At 39.5% G+C, this 15,171-nt stretch overlaps 1 protein-coding gene and 1 long non-coding RNA gene across 2 annotated transcripts; one reads left to right on the top strand and one right to left on the bottom strand.

The window, feature by feature from the left end:
- The first annotated feature begins 4,155 nt into the window (after nucleotides 1–4,155).
- CC1H1orf52 (chromosome C1 C1orf52 homolog) lies at nucleotides 4,156–12,249 on the top strand. Its single transcript, XM_043575466.1, has 3 exons — nucleotides 4,156–4,477; nucleotides 5,119–5,317; nucleotides 10,830–12,249. The coding sequence occupies exons 1-3, from the start codon at nucleotides 4,202–4,204 to the stop codon at nucleotides 10,901–10,903; spliced, it is 549 nt and encodes a 182-aa protein (XP_043431401.1). The 5' UTR covers nucleotides 4,156–4,201; the 3' UTR covers nucleotides 10,904–12,249.
- LOC122480718 lies at nucleotides 7,780–13,672 on the bottom strand. The gene is made up of 2 exons (XR_006296633.1): nucleotides 13,551–13,672; nucleotides 7,780–7,815 (listed from the first exon to the last, which is right to left on the bottom strand). It is a non-coding gene; the product is annotated as an uncharacterized LOC122480718 (long non-coding RNA).
- Between the last annotated feature and the right edge of the window lie 1,499 nt (nucleotides 13,673–15,171).

Here is a 15,171-nt window from a genome sequence, read left to right as displayed (position 1 = left end):
AGTAGCCTTTATTTTTTAGAGTGGTTTTAGATTTATAGAAAAATTGAGCAGAAAGCACATAATTCCCCTATACCCCATCTTCCTCTGTTTTCCATTTTCACATCTTGTATTACTGTGGTATATTCATTAGAACTGATGAACTAGTTTTAAGACATTATTAATAGCTCACGTTAGGATTCACCCTGTGCTGTACAGTTCTATAGGCTTTGACAAACGCATAAAGTCATGTATCCGCCAGGATAATATCAGACTAGATAGTTTCACTGTCCTAAAAACTTCCTGTGTTCCACTTACTCATCTCTTCCTCTTCGCTCCCCCTTCCAACCCTGGCAACTACTGATGCTTTTATTGCGTCTCTTTTATTTTTTCCAGAATGTCACCTGGTGGGAATCACATAGCATGTAGCCTAAGTTTTCTCCATGTCTTTTCGTGGTGAGCACACTTGCATGAGGTAATTACGCATCTTTGGTCAACATGTTACTCTTGGTGCAAGGTCAGACACTGGCATATTAGGAACAGGCTATGATAATGGCAATTTTTTTTTAAGTTTTTCGGTTCTGTTTGGGAGTTTTGGATTTATTTTGATACATTTTTTTACTTTAAGTAATTTATCAATCTTTTGTGCTTAGTGATTTTTGTCTCCTGTTTTAGAAATCTTTGCTTAGCTTGGTGTCATGATGATATCCCGTTTTTTCTGGAAACTTAGTTGTTTTAGTGTCACCTTGGCTATATAATTCATTAAAAAATGATTTCTGTGTATGGTATAAGGTGGAAGTTAAGTCTTACAGGTACTGTCTTATTCCCTAAGCAATATAAAAGGGACAGAAAGTTCCAGGCTCTGGCCTTACCTTGTATCAGTGGATAAACATACCCACTTTTGACTTTGAGGGAAAAAAACCAAGAAACAAATTAGTCTGTAGTTGTTCAATGTAATCTCATGAAGGCTTTCTGAAAGCAGAGGTAAAGTAAACTCAGGATAAAGTAAATGAGTCAAAATCACACAGCTATTCAGGATTAAAATCCAGGACTGTTTGGCTCTACAGTCCATGGTCTTCCCACAACTCCACGCTCTTAGTGAAAGGCAAAAGAAAAAAGTGTTTCAAGAAGGAGGCCTACCTTGTTAAAAGGTCAAGTAAGGGGGCGCCTGGGTGGCTCAGTCGGTTAAGCTGCCGACTTCAGCTCAGGTCATGATCTCGCGGTCCGTGAGTTCAAGCCCCACGTCGGGCTCTGTGCTGACAGCTCAGAGCCTGGAGCCTGTTTCAGATTCTGTGTCTCCCTCTCTCTGACCCTGCCCCGTTCATGCTCTGCCTCTCTCTGTCTCAAAAATAAATAAACGTTAAAAAAAATTAAAAAAAAAAAAAAAGGTCAAGTAAGAAGCAGCTCTTGGACTTGATCACACAAAGGCTGTTGGTGGCTCTGATAACAGGGACTCATGTTAAACTGGGTACCCCAACTCCAGAGGCACTCAACAGTGAGCCGGTTTTAAAAGCCACAGGATAAATGTGATAATCTTAGCGTCAGTTTCACTCAATAATAAGTAATTTTTTAGTATTTTTTATATATTAAAATAAAAGCTGTATTAGGACTAGTATATAAAATTTGCATACATTTTCAAGATATTATACTGTATTTCCCCCAAATTTTATGCTCATGGGGTTCTGGGCCACACTGTATCAGCTTTACCTACAGAGGAGCTGGAGACAGGTCAGCCACGTTAAGCAATCAACTGTCTATGTAGACTGAACCCCAATTAAAACTCTGGACACCAAGGCTTGGATGAGCCTCCTGGGTGGCAATACGCCATGCATACCGTCACATAGCTTTGCCGCAAGAAGTTAATACTGTCTACACCTCAATGGGGTGAGGACATTGGAAGCCCTGTGTGTGGACGTCTCCTGGACTCCACCCTGTGTACCTCTTTCCTTGGCTGATTTTAATTTGTATCCTTTTGGTGCAATAAACCACAACCAAGAGTAAAACAGCTTTCAGTGAGTTTTGTGAGTCCTAGCAAAAACTTGCAATTGGTATCAAAAGGGAGGATGCATCAGGGAAATACAAATCAAAACCACACTGAGATAATACCACCTCACACTGGTCACAGTGACTAAAATTAACAACTCAGGAAACAACAGATGCTGGCGAGGATGTGGAGAAACGGGAACCCTCTTGCACTGTTGGTGGGAATGCAAACTGGTACAGCCACTCTGGAAAACAGTGTGGAGGTCCCTCAAAAAATTAAAAATAGAATTACCCTACAACCCAGCAATAGCACTACTAGGAATTTATCCAAAGGATACAGGAGTACTGATTTGTAGGGGCACATGTACCCCAATGTTTATAAGCAGCACTATCAACAACATCCAAATTATGCAAAGAGCCCAAATGTCCATAATGCATAAAGAAGATGTGGTATGTATATATATAATGGAATACTACTCGGTGATGAAAAAGAATGGAATCTTGCCATTTGCAATGACGTGGATGGAACTGGAGGGTATTTTGCTAAGTGAAATAAGTCCCTCAGGGAAAGATAGATACCATATGTTTTCACTCATATGTGGAATTTGAGAAATTTAACAAAAGAAAAATAAGTTACAAACAGGGAGGCAAACCATAAGAAACTCTTAAGTACAGAAAACATACAGGGTTGATGGCAGGGTGCTGGGGGGGGGGCAGGAAAAATGGGTGATGGACATTGAGGAGGGCACATGTTGGGATGGGCACCAGATATTGTATGTGATGAATCACGGGAATCTACTCCCGAAGCTAAGACTACACTGTATACACTGTATGTTGGCTAACTTGACAATAAATTTTCTTTAAAAAAGTGAGGATGGTTTTGGGTACCCCCAAACTTTGCACGTTAGGGCCATCATTTTCCTTTGTCAACACAGGTACTTGGATGGAAAATTTTGAGAAAACCCATCCAAAACTACACACTCATAAATTACTATATATTCCACATTATTTACTGATCAATGAAAGGCACTGAGCTGGGTATCAGGAATACAAAAATGCACAAAACCCAGTCCAGCTCCTCCTCTGGGAAGGAGTGAACAAGACAGACATAGCTCTGCCCTCTGGAGCCTACCTCCAGCAGGAACAGCAAGTTATGAATGTGTGTATCATCTGAATGAGCAGGCATCCTTCCCCGGGTACCGTACACATTCACAACCAACTTTTTCACTTTCATTTAAGTATCATTCCCTCTTAGATCACCAGGAGAAATAAAAGATTTCTTGTTTCAGTGGTGACTAGGTTATATCATTTACTAAGAGAGGGAACACAGGCAGAAACAAGTCATATGGAAAGACAAGTTACTGATGCAGTAATTGAGTCTTTGAGGCTTCATCAGGAGGCTCCACATGGAAAGTTTAAGAGCCAGGTGGAGATCTGGTCCAGAGCTTCGAGTGAAAAATTGCGGCTGGAGACACAGATTTGGGAGTCACAAGCATAGGTAGCTAATGCCATGTAAAGAGATGGGCTGATTTGCAACTTTGTAACACCCTCTACAAAATTATATTGTATTGTTGAAAGATGGCATAATATGTTGGGACACACCAGCGCTTAAGGGCCATACAGGGCAAAGCAAGAATGGAAGGAAGCTGACAATGAGAAGCCAGAGAGTTTGAGACCCGCTGAATCGTGGATGCAATCAATCCAAGACGAATTTCATTAAAGAGAGTTGTTCAGAGTCCACTAGAAATGAGGTCAAGCAGGAGAGGATTTAGTTTGCGACGTGATAAGTCCACAACCCATAGAAGTGTTCCAGGACGACTGAGGGAGGCAAGCATACTGAGAGTAATCTTCATTTTGAAGAATCGATGTAGTGGGATCAGAAGAAATCCTGGTGTCTCTGAGCAATGGCTAAGGTGAAGCGGCAGTGAAAACAAAATTCTTATTTCTTGTCTGCCTTTAATAAATTCTTATCGAAAGCTGAGAGCTTTGTTGAGACCACTGGTTCAGGACCCGCCTCTTCTCAGGGTTCCTCAGGAAGGAGCAGAAGCAGACCCTGCTCGGCAATGTGCGCGCCCCGCCTCCATCCTAAGACCCTGGCCGAGAAGCAGGAACGCGTCGTAGCCGCTGGGGGGCGCAGGCCCCGAACTCCTCTGCGAGACTTGGGGCGGAGCCAGCCGTGGGGCGGGCCCTTGGAGCAGCTTCCGGTTTCCGGCAGAGCCCACAGTCGTCGCTCGCAGCCGTCATGGCGGCCGAGGAGAAGGACCCCCTGAGCTATTTCGCGGCTTATGGGAGCAGCAGCTCAGGCTCCTCGGGTGAGGAGGATAACAGCGAGCCGGAGGAAACAAGTCGCAGGGCCCCAGATCCTGCGAAGTCGGCGGGAGGCTGTGGGAACAAGGAGGAGAAGAGGCTGCCGGGACCCGACGAACTATTCCGGAGCGTGACTCGCCCGGCCTTTCTCTACAATCCGCTCAACAAACAGATAGACTGGGAGAGGCACGTCGTTAAGGCGCCTGAGGAGGTGAGGTTCCCGACCCGATTTCCCGGTCGTAGTCCCGGCCTCCGCCCCCTTCCTCCTGAGCCCTCTCCTGGGGACCGGCAGTCTGTTCCCCCACACGCAGTCACCTCCTGCGGGTTGCCGCACCGCCCCCTCCCACCTCCAGCCCTGGGGAGCCCGGGTCCCCTTCCCCAGCCTGGTGGGTGTCGGACCGACCCGCAGCCCCCGCCCCCTTGTGAGGAGACCCAACCTCCGCGCTCGGTGCCCCGACCCCGCGCTGCGAGGACTAACGGTGGTGACTCCCCCGCCCCCCCCGCTGCAGCTTCTCCCCGAGACCCCTTCCCTTTGACGCCGAAGTGCCTGCGGTGCTGCCTCCAAGACAGTGTCTGCTGCAACCTCCTGAAGGGGTCAGCCTTGCCGTAGTATCTCTGAGACTGGATTCTTCTTTGGTAATTAAAAGTTATTAGCTTTATTCATATAGGGAACCCTTTGGCTTTCACTTAACAGTATTTTTGTTTTGATGGAAAAAAAAAATGTGTCTTTAAACCTTAAGAAAAAAAAAAGTCAGCCTGAACAATAAGCGAACGGCAGGGAGGTGCATGTGCCCATACGGATTGCAGGAACCTCGGTTCGTCACGGTGCGTTTTAATGTGTTTGCTTAACAGCCTCCAAAGGAATTCAAAATATGGAAGTCAAACTATGTACCACCTCCGGAGACCTACACTACTGAGAAGAAACCTCCCCCTCCAGAGCTGGATATGGCAATAAAATGGTCTAACATATATGAGGACAATGGTGATGATGCCCCACAGAACGCTAAGAAAGCTAGGCTCCTGCCTGAAGGGGAGGAGACCGTGGAATCAGGTAAGGCGAGTCAGACTCCTGTGATAATACCTTTTGGTCCCTGTGATGAGTTTTAAAAGGAGACACTTAATGAGTGAAATTTAAGTCTAGCGGTTTAACAAATTAATTATGGTGTATGACTATTATTTTTTGCTGTATTTTTTGAGAAAAATCCTATACGGCTTGGAAGTGAGGTCTCTGAAAGCTCAACCGGTAGTATGTACTGTGTTTTAGAAAAAGATCATGTTAGGGGCACCTGGGTGGCTCAGTGGGTTGAGCATCCGACTTCGGCTCAGGTCACGATCTCGAGGTCCGTGAGTTCGAGCCCCGCGTCGGGCTCTGGGCTGATGGCTCAGAGCCTGGAGCCTGCTTCCGATTCTGTGTCTCCCTCTCTCTCTGTCCCTCCCCTGCTCACACTCTGTCTCCCTGTCTCTCAAAAATAAATAAACGTTTAAAAAAGAAAAGAAAAAGATCATGTTATTCAGGCTTTGAAGCAAAATCCCTAATATCCCAACCAATAGTGTATGTGATTTATGGTGCCTTATTACAACAGAGTCAGTTAATGCATGGATTCTTTCTTGTGATTGCAGCTTTGAAGCACTGAAGGCTTCATTTTATATTAAAGCAGTCGTGATTTGAAGCCAAAATTAGCGTGACAAAGTGAGTTTAATTGAGTATCCCTGCGTGGTAATAGGAAGATAATGACTTAGTTGTTTATGATATCATAATTTCATCTCTTACTTAGAGTGTAAGTAACCACAGTAATCTCTGCTTACACACTTTTACCCTAACCACCTCTCAAATTCCATCCTTCACACTGCAGCTAGTGATCATTTTCTAAAAGTCCTATCTGATTATGTAACTCACCTGCTTAAAACCCTTCACCAATAAATAGCATAGAGTCAAAGCCTTCTGATGGCCCTGCCTTTCTCTCTACCTGTATTTCGAATGGTGCTTTTTCTAGCACTTTAAGATCTTAAAATTGAAAACTGAATAGACCATGCTATCTTACAGTTCCATGCCTTTCAGTATATGTTGCACATTAGTCTGGAATGTTCTTCCCTCCCTCCTTACCTTTGGCTGGTAAACTCATTCATCCTTCAAAATCCAATTCAAAGAAAACAATGTCAACACCTTCAAAGTATTTGTTCCTCTGTACCTTGTATGTGCTAATGCTGTTGATTGTATTTACCATTCTTTAGGAGATGATTTGTTCATAAATCTGTCTCCTTTATGAAAAGGAGTTCCTGTACAGTTTATAGTACATTTTAAATACTCAGTGGATGGGTGCCTGGGTGGCTCAGTCAGTTCAGCATTAGACTTCGGCTCAGGTCATGATCTCTTGGGTCTGTGAGTTCGAGCCACACATCACACATTGGGCTCTGTGCTGAGAGCTCAGAGCCTGGACCTGCTTCGGGATTCTGTGTCTCCCTCTCTTTCTGCCCCTCCCCCACTCATGCTCAGAGGTCTCTCTGTCTCTCTGTCTCTCAAAAATAAATAAACATTAAAAAATTTTTTTTTGATAGTCAGTGGATAATTGTTGAATTATACTAAGTTTTTATGAACGGGCATGCCAGTTAAACAAATTTCTGATGGTTTCATGAATCAAGGGCTACTTACCTCCTTTTACAACCAGGCAGAGTGTTTTAAGAGAAAGGATAACTGGTAGTTCTTCAGTTTTGATTCTACTTGGCTTTTCTGTTTCTTTTACTGATGTCACAATGTGGATTAGAAGTCACTAATGAAGGCATATCTTCAGTAAATATATCCTTTTAGAGATGCCAAAATGAAGTTGGCGTTTAAAAAACTTCATAGTAGGGTATTTTATGTAATTAATAAAAACACTTTTGCATAAATAATGTTCAATCCTTACAACACCTTGTGAAACCACATAGGGAAATATGGAGATGAGAACTTCATGTGACTTGTCCACAGTCACAAAATTAGAAAATGCCAAGATGCAAATAGGTACTTTCACACAATTTTTAGAATTCATTGTCCTTAGCAGCCTAGTACAGAAATGGTACATGATTCATTGTTACTATTTTATAGACAAGGAAACAGTCTCAGATTAAAGAATTGGCCTAAGCAAATTCGCACAACTAGGAAGAGGCAGAAAAAGAAAAATTCAGGTCTTTAAATGGAAATGGTGCCTCATTAATTTGGGGTTTAGTCTCTTACTGTTTTGCAAGCTGTAGTGCTTGTAGCTGTTTTGTAGAAAGTAAGACCACTAAAGTTGATATTCAAGCAAGGTACTATAGGTTGGTGCTCTGTCTTTGTTCCTATATGGAAACAGTGAGGGTTATATAGCAGGACAAACAAAGAATTGTCTTTTTTCAAGCTTGCTTATTGAGTTCAGATAGGTAATTCAGAGTTCAGTTAGGTATTGAGCTCAGATAAGTGTGGGAATATTGTAATTCCCATAGATGATATCTGTTCTTTTGATTATATGATAGTCCTCCAACAGCAAGTGTATATGTATACAATATCAACAGAATCATAAGGTTAAAAGTTTAATCCTGGATCATAAGGTTAAAAGATAATCCTGACATCTTTATTCTTTTTTTTTTTTTTTTTTAAGTTTATTTTGAGAGAGAGAGAGGGAGAGAATCCCAAGCAGGCTCCACGCTATCAGCACAGAGCCTGTCAAGGGGCTTGATCTCACGAACTGCGAGATCATGACCTGAACCGAGATCAAGAGTCGGACACCTTACCAACTGAGCTGCTTAGGTGCCCTGATCCTGAAATTTTTAATTTGGACTCTAATGTTGGTTAACCATTCAGAATCCCATACCATGTTCACAGAATCACTATAAAATTAATCATTTTTTACCTGTATTTTTTTAACTTATAAAATATCTTGTTTAATAAATTCCATTCTCTGAAATTATTTAATTTTTAGGTTATTAAATTATTTTTACTTTTCCTTCTCATTTTTTTAAATGTTTATATTTGAGAGCGAGAAAGTGGGGGGAGGGGTAGAGAGAGAGGGAGAGAGAATCCCAGGCCGGCTCTGTGCTGTCAGTGCAGAGCCTAGCACGATGCTGGATCCCACCAACTGGGAAATCAGAACCTGAGTGGAGATCAGGAGTTGGTCACTTAACCAACTGAGCCAGCCAGGTGCCCCCTCCTTCTCATTTTTTGGACTTTAGCCTTTTTTTTTGCCAGTTAACTTATTTCAGATTTTTTCAAGTTTTTTAAAATATTTTATTTGTATTTTTTTTAATTTTTTAAATATTTATATATTAGAGAAAGAGAGAGAGAGAGAGTGCTAAAGGGGAGGGGCAGAGAGAGAGATACAGAATCCAAAGCAGGCTGTAAGCACAGAGCCTGACGTGGGGCTCGAACACACAAACCTTGAGATCATGACCTGAGCCAAAGTTGGACGCCAACCAGTTGAGCCACCCAGGTGTCCCAATGTTTATTTTTTGAGAGAGAGACAGAGTGTGATTGGGGGAGGGGCAGAGAGAGGGAGACATAGATGAAGCAAGCTCCAGGCTCCCAGCTGTCAGCACATAGCCCACTGCAGGGCTCAAACCCAGGAACTATGAGATAGGACCTGAGCTGAAGTCAGATGCTTAACCAACTGAGCCACCCAGATGCCCCATTTTTTTTTTTTTTAAAGATCTGGGAAAGATTCAAAACTCACCAAGTCTTGCTACTTGCCAGCACTTCTTGTTTGGTAATTGTGAAATGCAGATCATTAAGGCTTAGATATTAATTGTAGCTTTATTGACGTGTACTTAATCGTGAAATCCTAGCTAAACTAGCTAATGCTTTCCTTTTTTTTTTTAAAGAATTTAGAAAGTTCATATTAATGTAAACTTATTTACCTCAGGTGGCATGAATTCCATATAGAAGAATTGCTTCCTTACTAGTGCATCATCTGTGATATATGGCACAGACTAGAAACTCACTAATCTTGATAAATGAACATTTCAGGGTGGTTTTGTTTCTTTTTTCCTGTTCTGGTTTTTAAGGTGATGCCTTGTTTTGTCACTAGGTGGCACTAGCTCTTCAAATTACTGATAGGAAATCATTTTTCGATCCTCGGTAGTTTGTGTTTTTGTTAATTCAGTAAATATAATTGACAGATTAAAAGCAGAACTGTCTCAGGATCATCTTTTTAATATGTCAACAGTGGATTTTATAGCAGAGTTAGAAAGTAATTTCAGTTTTTATACTATTGAAAATAATCTCAAGCAATGATGATGATTAAATAATTTGAAAAAAAACAAAGGCCTTGGAGTATTCGAGCTGTGTGCCACATCAGTTGGTTTGTACATTATTTTTGTGTATATATGATAAACTACTGATTAAAACCCTCGTTTGTAAATTCCTATGATGATTCAATTAATTTTATTTTATCTTACTGCTTATAATATAAATATATATATGTAAATCCATAAGTGCTTTATGAAATATAGGAATAACATCGCCATACTGAGCTTGAAGATGAATGCAGATGAATCACCTGCAGTTGTTTCTAATTATTCTCCATATCAACAAAGGAGATATTCTGAGTATGGTACAGTTAGGAGAAGGGAACTGAAGGCTTAAGGTTGTAAATGTATTTCCTCCATAAGGAGTTTAGGGTGTGATATCAGCAGCTTCCCCAATTTTTTATTTTTAAAAAATTTATTTATTATTAATATTATTATTATTATTTTATTAAGTAAGCTCTACTCCCAACATGGGGCTTGAACTCATGATCTCAAGATCAAGAGTTGTATGCTTTACTGACTGAGCCAGTCAGGTGCCCCTGCTTCCCCAGTTTTTTCATATAAAGGCCCCTTTCAACATCAAAATATTTTATAGACCACCATATGATAGTTTTTGAACTTTCGGTATCTGTTGATTGAGAAAGTAAAGCCAAAAATGCAATGAGTTCAGTAATGTGCTTAAAATAAATGTATATTTTAAAATTAATTCCTTCTACATAGTATTCTATCTAAATGGAGTTCTTAAAATAAAGCCACACATTTGTTCAGAGAGAATACAGTTTCAGTGAAACATCTACCTGTGAGTGCTTTTTAAATTTCAAAATAATAAGGATGGGGGTTGTAAATAGAGAGGGGAGTTGTTCTGTGAGGAGAGAAAGCAGATTTGAAAGGAAAGAACAGCTGATCACTGCTTAAACAGTGTCATGGTTGGATCCATACTCTTGGTAAAAAGAGTAGAATGTGTTCCATTGTTACAAGGTGTAGATTATTTAAATATATACAGTATATAAGCTGTAGAATATAGTTGGGATAGCTTTTTTTCAGAACAGATCTGGTTTTCTCATTTTAAAGTACCTGAATCCAGCACTAACAGGTCACTTGTGAATTTTGTGTAACACTACAATTAATTTCTTATTTCTACCTGCACTTTAAAATCAGAGATCTAAAAGTTAATTTTTGGTTTTTATTAGGATACTGAAAGAAACATAAGTTGAAGATAATGATTTTGGTCTAAAGTGAATGAAATTTTAATACTTAACTTTTTTTTTTTTTTTAATTACTGATTGAAACTTTTCCTTTCCTGTTTAAAGATGATGAAAAAGATGAGCATACTTCTAAAAAGCGCAAAGTAGAACCAGGAGAACCAACAAAGAAGAAAAAGTAGAAAATGACAAATCACAAGAATTTCTGGACTGCGAAACTTGTTGAAACGGTTTTTTGGGGCAGATTAAGTTGATATTTTAAATTATTATGAAACAACATCTCCATGAAAGTACATGTTAATTAATAAGTATTGCTATGGGAACTTTCCACTGTAGAATTCATTTTTTTATTTAAAACTTTATTTAAAACTCAAGTGGTGATTTGTGATTGTGAAATTGACAACACTTGGAAGCATTCTTGCTATCACAAAGTTGGTGACATACTTTGAAAGTTTTGTCACATGTCGACATGCCAATGTTCTATGAACCTTTTATAAAGGAATATATTTTTAAAGTAAATATATTGTAATGTACTGTGAACTTGTAGGGTGCTTTTCAACAGTGTTTGTACAGTGTAAATAGATCATGGAAATAAAATTACTTATTCAGTATTGCTATTATTGCATAACATTAACATTTGAATATTTGTCTGTGACAAGTAACCTCTTTGCCACATGGTGTTTTAATAGTAGGTATTACCATTTAGGGAGTGCCTCTTGTGTTCCAGGTGCTTCGTGGGTGCTTTTTCTCTGCTCTTCAGACAGCCTGGTAAAGCAGAGATTAGTGGCTTCATTTTGTAATAGAGATTAACTTATTCAAGTTTCCATAGCGAGTGAGCAATGATTTTGTGATTTAACTCAGGATACTTGACTTCCAAAATCATCAAATTAAGCCACCTACCCACCACTTAAAATTTAGTTGTCTTCTAAAGGAATTGCACTTGTCCTCTCTTCTAGGTACTCTCTGTGGTAAGTAGGGAGATCTTCCTCTTCCCTGATTGTATTACTGCACCTTATCATGTAAGTCTTATGTGATGGTTTTTCCTTAATTTCCCTGTTAAATAGTTTGCTGAAGATAAGGATTCTGTATAAAGAATTGCCAGATGTAGCAAACAAAAATACAGGATACCCAGTTAAATTTGAATTTTATAGTAACAACATGTTTTTGTATGTGTAATATTTGGGACAGCTTACGCTAAAACTTTATCTGAAACTCAGATTTAACTGAGTATCTTGTGCATTATCTGGCAACACTACTTCTATTGCATCATCTTTACATGGTTCCTATTTTAATGCTTTGCATATAGTAATAAACAAGAAAACAAGGGGTGGTCGAGAAATGAATAATCTTTGATTTTACTTCTACAGTCCAAAATGCAGTGCCCTTATTTGTAGCATTTTAAACTATAAAAAGGAGAGGTTATACATTGTATCAGTCATTTCATGATTCGTAATGCCTTTAAGAGACAAGACTTAATTACAGGACCTGCACATTCAGTGTATGAGAAAAAGACTTTGGTCTTTGAGTTTAAAAAAAATCCCCAGTCCAGTTGTTTTTCTCAATACTGGAAACCAGTATTTGAAAAGCTGTAAAATTTGTTTAGTTAGAACATGGATTAAGTAGACTAAAATTTGTGAAAGTCATTAAAAAATACGATACTAGCCATGGTGTTTTGTGGAATGAGGAAGGAACATAACCGTATGATGGCTTCAGTAGATCTCAGACTTAAAAAAACTAATTGTATAGCTGCTTATCCTCTAGGTTTATAGCTATATGATTCCCAAAATTGAAGTAATTTGTAAAGCAAGAAGTTTTTAGTTTAAAGCCTTTGTATGTGAATAATATGGAGGGCTATGGTATCATATTAAGGAATGGCATCAAGTGATAAAGCATGACTCCAGTATGACACCAAACTAAACAAATAGAATTATAATTCTGAGGCTGTGATTCCCAGATCTGGAGAAGTCTGTAGTCTGGATACATGTGTTGGTAGAGCAGATATCTCAAGAAGCTACCGAAATGCAAGATTTAAAAACTACCATGAAGGCACAGCTCATACAAAAACAAAACAAAACCAGCAAGCCACTGTCTGGAAATCTAACCTCTTTATCACCCATTGGTTCAACTCCCAGCTCTCGTTGATTTGTTTATGACAGCAAAAGCTCATTAGATCTGTCCCTATTGGTGCTTTGAGCCCCCCCTTCTAGAAGATAACCGAATTGGGGTGGCGGGGAGGAATAAATACCACTTTATTAGAAGAGGGATTGATACTTTAGACAGGACAGGTAGTGGCTACACTTGTGAGATCATTACGTAACCGGCTGGGAGATGTATACCTATGTGAGTACAGGTCAAGGTAGTTCTAATTTAGGAAGAAGGAGGCTAAATATTTTTGAGCAGTCTGAATCTGCCGTATGTGTTTCATTGGGTTTCTTTTCAGAATATGGCCAAAAACAAAAGGGGAAAGGGATCTCTATCCAAGTTGTTTCTTTTTTTAGAGAATCCAGTCACTTAATATTCCTGATTGTTTCCTCATCTTTAAGGAAGTGAAGCCACATCAGGCATAAATGGCTTTCTTTTGTGCAAGGATAAAATTTGAGAAGAACTAAGCATTTGTGGGTCATATTTTAAAATTCAATGTGTGAATAGCATTATGGAGTTATGTGGAAAACATTCTAACTGGAATCGAAGAACGTTACTGAGAAAAATTGACACTGCTTTTTAACCATTAAAATACAAATATTACTGGAACTTATTTGCAAACTTGCAACTTCCTAGTTTAAACCGTTAATGCTGTGTAGTGCTTTTGAGTTCACAAAGTTGAATCACATAGTACTTTATTTTCCAAAAACCTAATGAGGTAGGTTTTATCATTTCCAAATTACGGAAATTGAAAAAACAGACCCAGCCAGCTATAGCAATATACCCACAACTATGCTTAGTTAGCTTCAGGATCTGCAATCGCATTCCATGTAAGGTTTATGGAGTACCTTTTGGTGTAAAGCATTGTGTTAGGAACAAAGGGTCCATCTTTAAGCAAAGTCACGTTCGTAGCCATTAGGAAGAAGGACATGCAGGGACTGAGTCTGACCAGCTGAGCACTTCAGTAGAGCGGTAAGGACCTGCTTGAACTAAGGCATCGGGAGAAGAGACAGGGATATGAGGAATAATACTGCTCAGCTGGATATAAAGGCAGAGTGAAATTTTCTTTTATTGCCAACTCTACATATATTTAATTAAAATATAAATGGGCTAATGCAGGTTTGAACATGACCTACATATAAAACATGTTGCCACACCAGACACAAAGCCCTACTAGAGATATTTTTAAAATATAGTTATTTTTACAGGTATCTGAATAAACTCAGCAACTTTGAATAAATCAAATTTTTGACTAATTAAAACCATAGCTGGACTTTAAAATATGTCATTGGTGGTATTTTGGATGTTCGTGTTTTTGTGTCCATATTGAACTGCTCTATTTTACTACTCCATTATCACTTAGTACAGAAGTTCCAGGCATTCTTAGAAAAAAAAAAGTGGTAAATTCCCAGCAAGTGTTTTGGACTTTTCATTAAATTCTAAAGCTTTCTCTTTTTTCTTTACACAGTTTTCCCAATATGAAACATGGCATTGCATTGTAATGGAAAAAAAAAGAAAAAGATACCAAGAAGCATTTGTATGTATAGTCCACAGAAGAGGGACTCTGCCTGTTCTGTCATTGACTAGAACAATGCCTGGCACATAGAAGGCACTCGATATAACTCCTAATTGGTGATGGTGAACTGAATTTTCCCCCTCTGGTTTAGGGGTGATCCTCCAGAGGCTGTGTTTCCAGTTATATAGGCCAATAAATCTTAACTTAAACCAGTTTGAGTTCAGTTTTGTCATTTTCCATCCAAAATACCCTAATTGATGTGAAACTCTACTCCCTTGGTCCTGGTTCTCTTCTTTATTTCTTCTCTCTGGCTCCTTCACTTCTGGTTGCCCTCGAATGCCAGTGTAGCCTATGTTGTTGCCTTCTCGTTGTCTACACTGGTTCTTGACAATTTCAGCCAAGTTCACGACTACCACAGTAACACTATGATGGTTCCCTACACTGTATGGTTTGTCAGAATGTTCTTGTAAAACCCTAGATTTGTGTATCCAGTTGTACATCTCTGCTTGAGTCTCAAGGGCCACTCACATTATGTATGTCCAAAACCAAACACATGGTGTCAAAACCCATACCACCTCCTATATTTTGTTTCTGGCTAATAGAGTTACCATCAACCCAAAAATCTGCCCTCTGCCTCACATGGGTTTAGTTACTAAATTCTAAGGGTTTTCTCCCCTCGTTCTCACATACTTAATAATCCCCCTCTAATGAGTCATTTATAATTTCCCAGGTATGCTAGTTTCATAGTTCTGTGTTCAATTGTACCATTTGTTTAGCCTGGACTTTCTCATT

This window comes from Prionailurus bengalensis, chromosome C1, assembly GCF_016509475.1.
Source record: "Prionailurus bengalensis isolate Pbe53 chromosome C1, Fcat_Pben_1.1_paternal_pri, whole genome shotgun sequence".
Lineage (NCBI taxonomy): Eukaryota > Metazoa > Chordata > Mammalia > Carnivora > Felidae > Prionailurus > Prionailurus bengalensis.
This window is presented reverse-complemented; position numbering and strand designations above follow the sequence as displayed.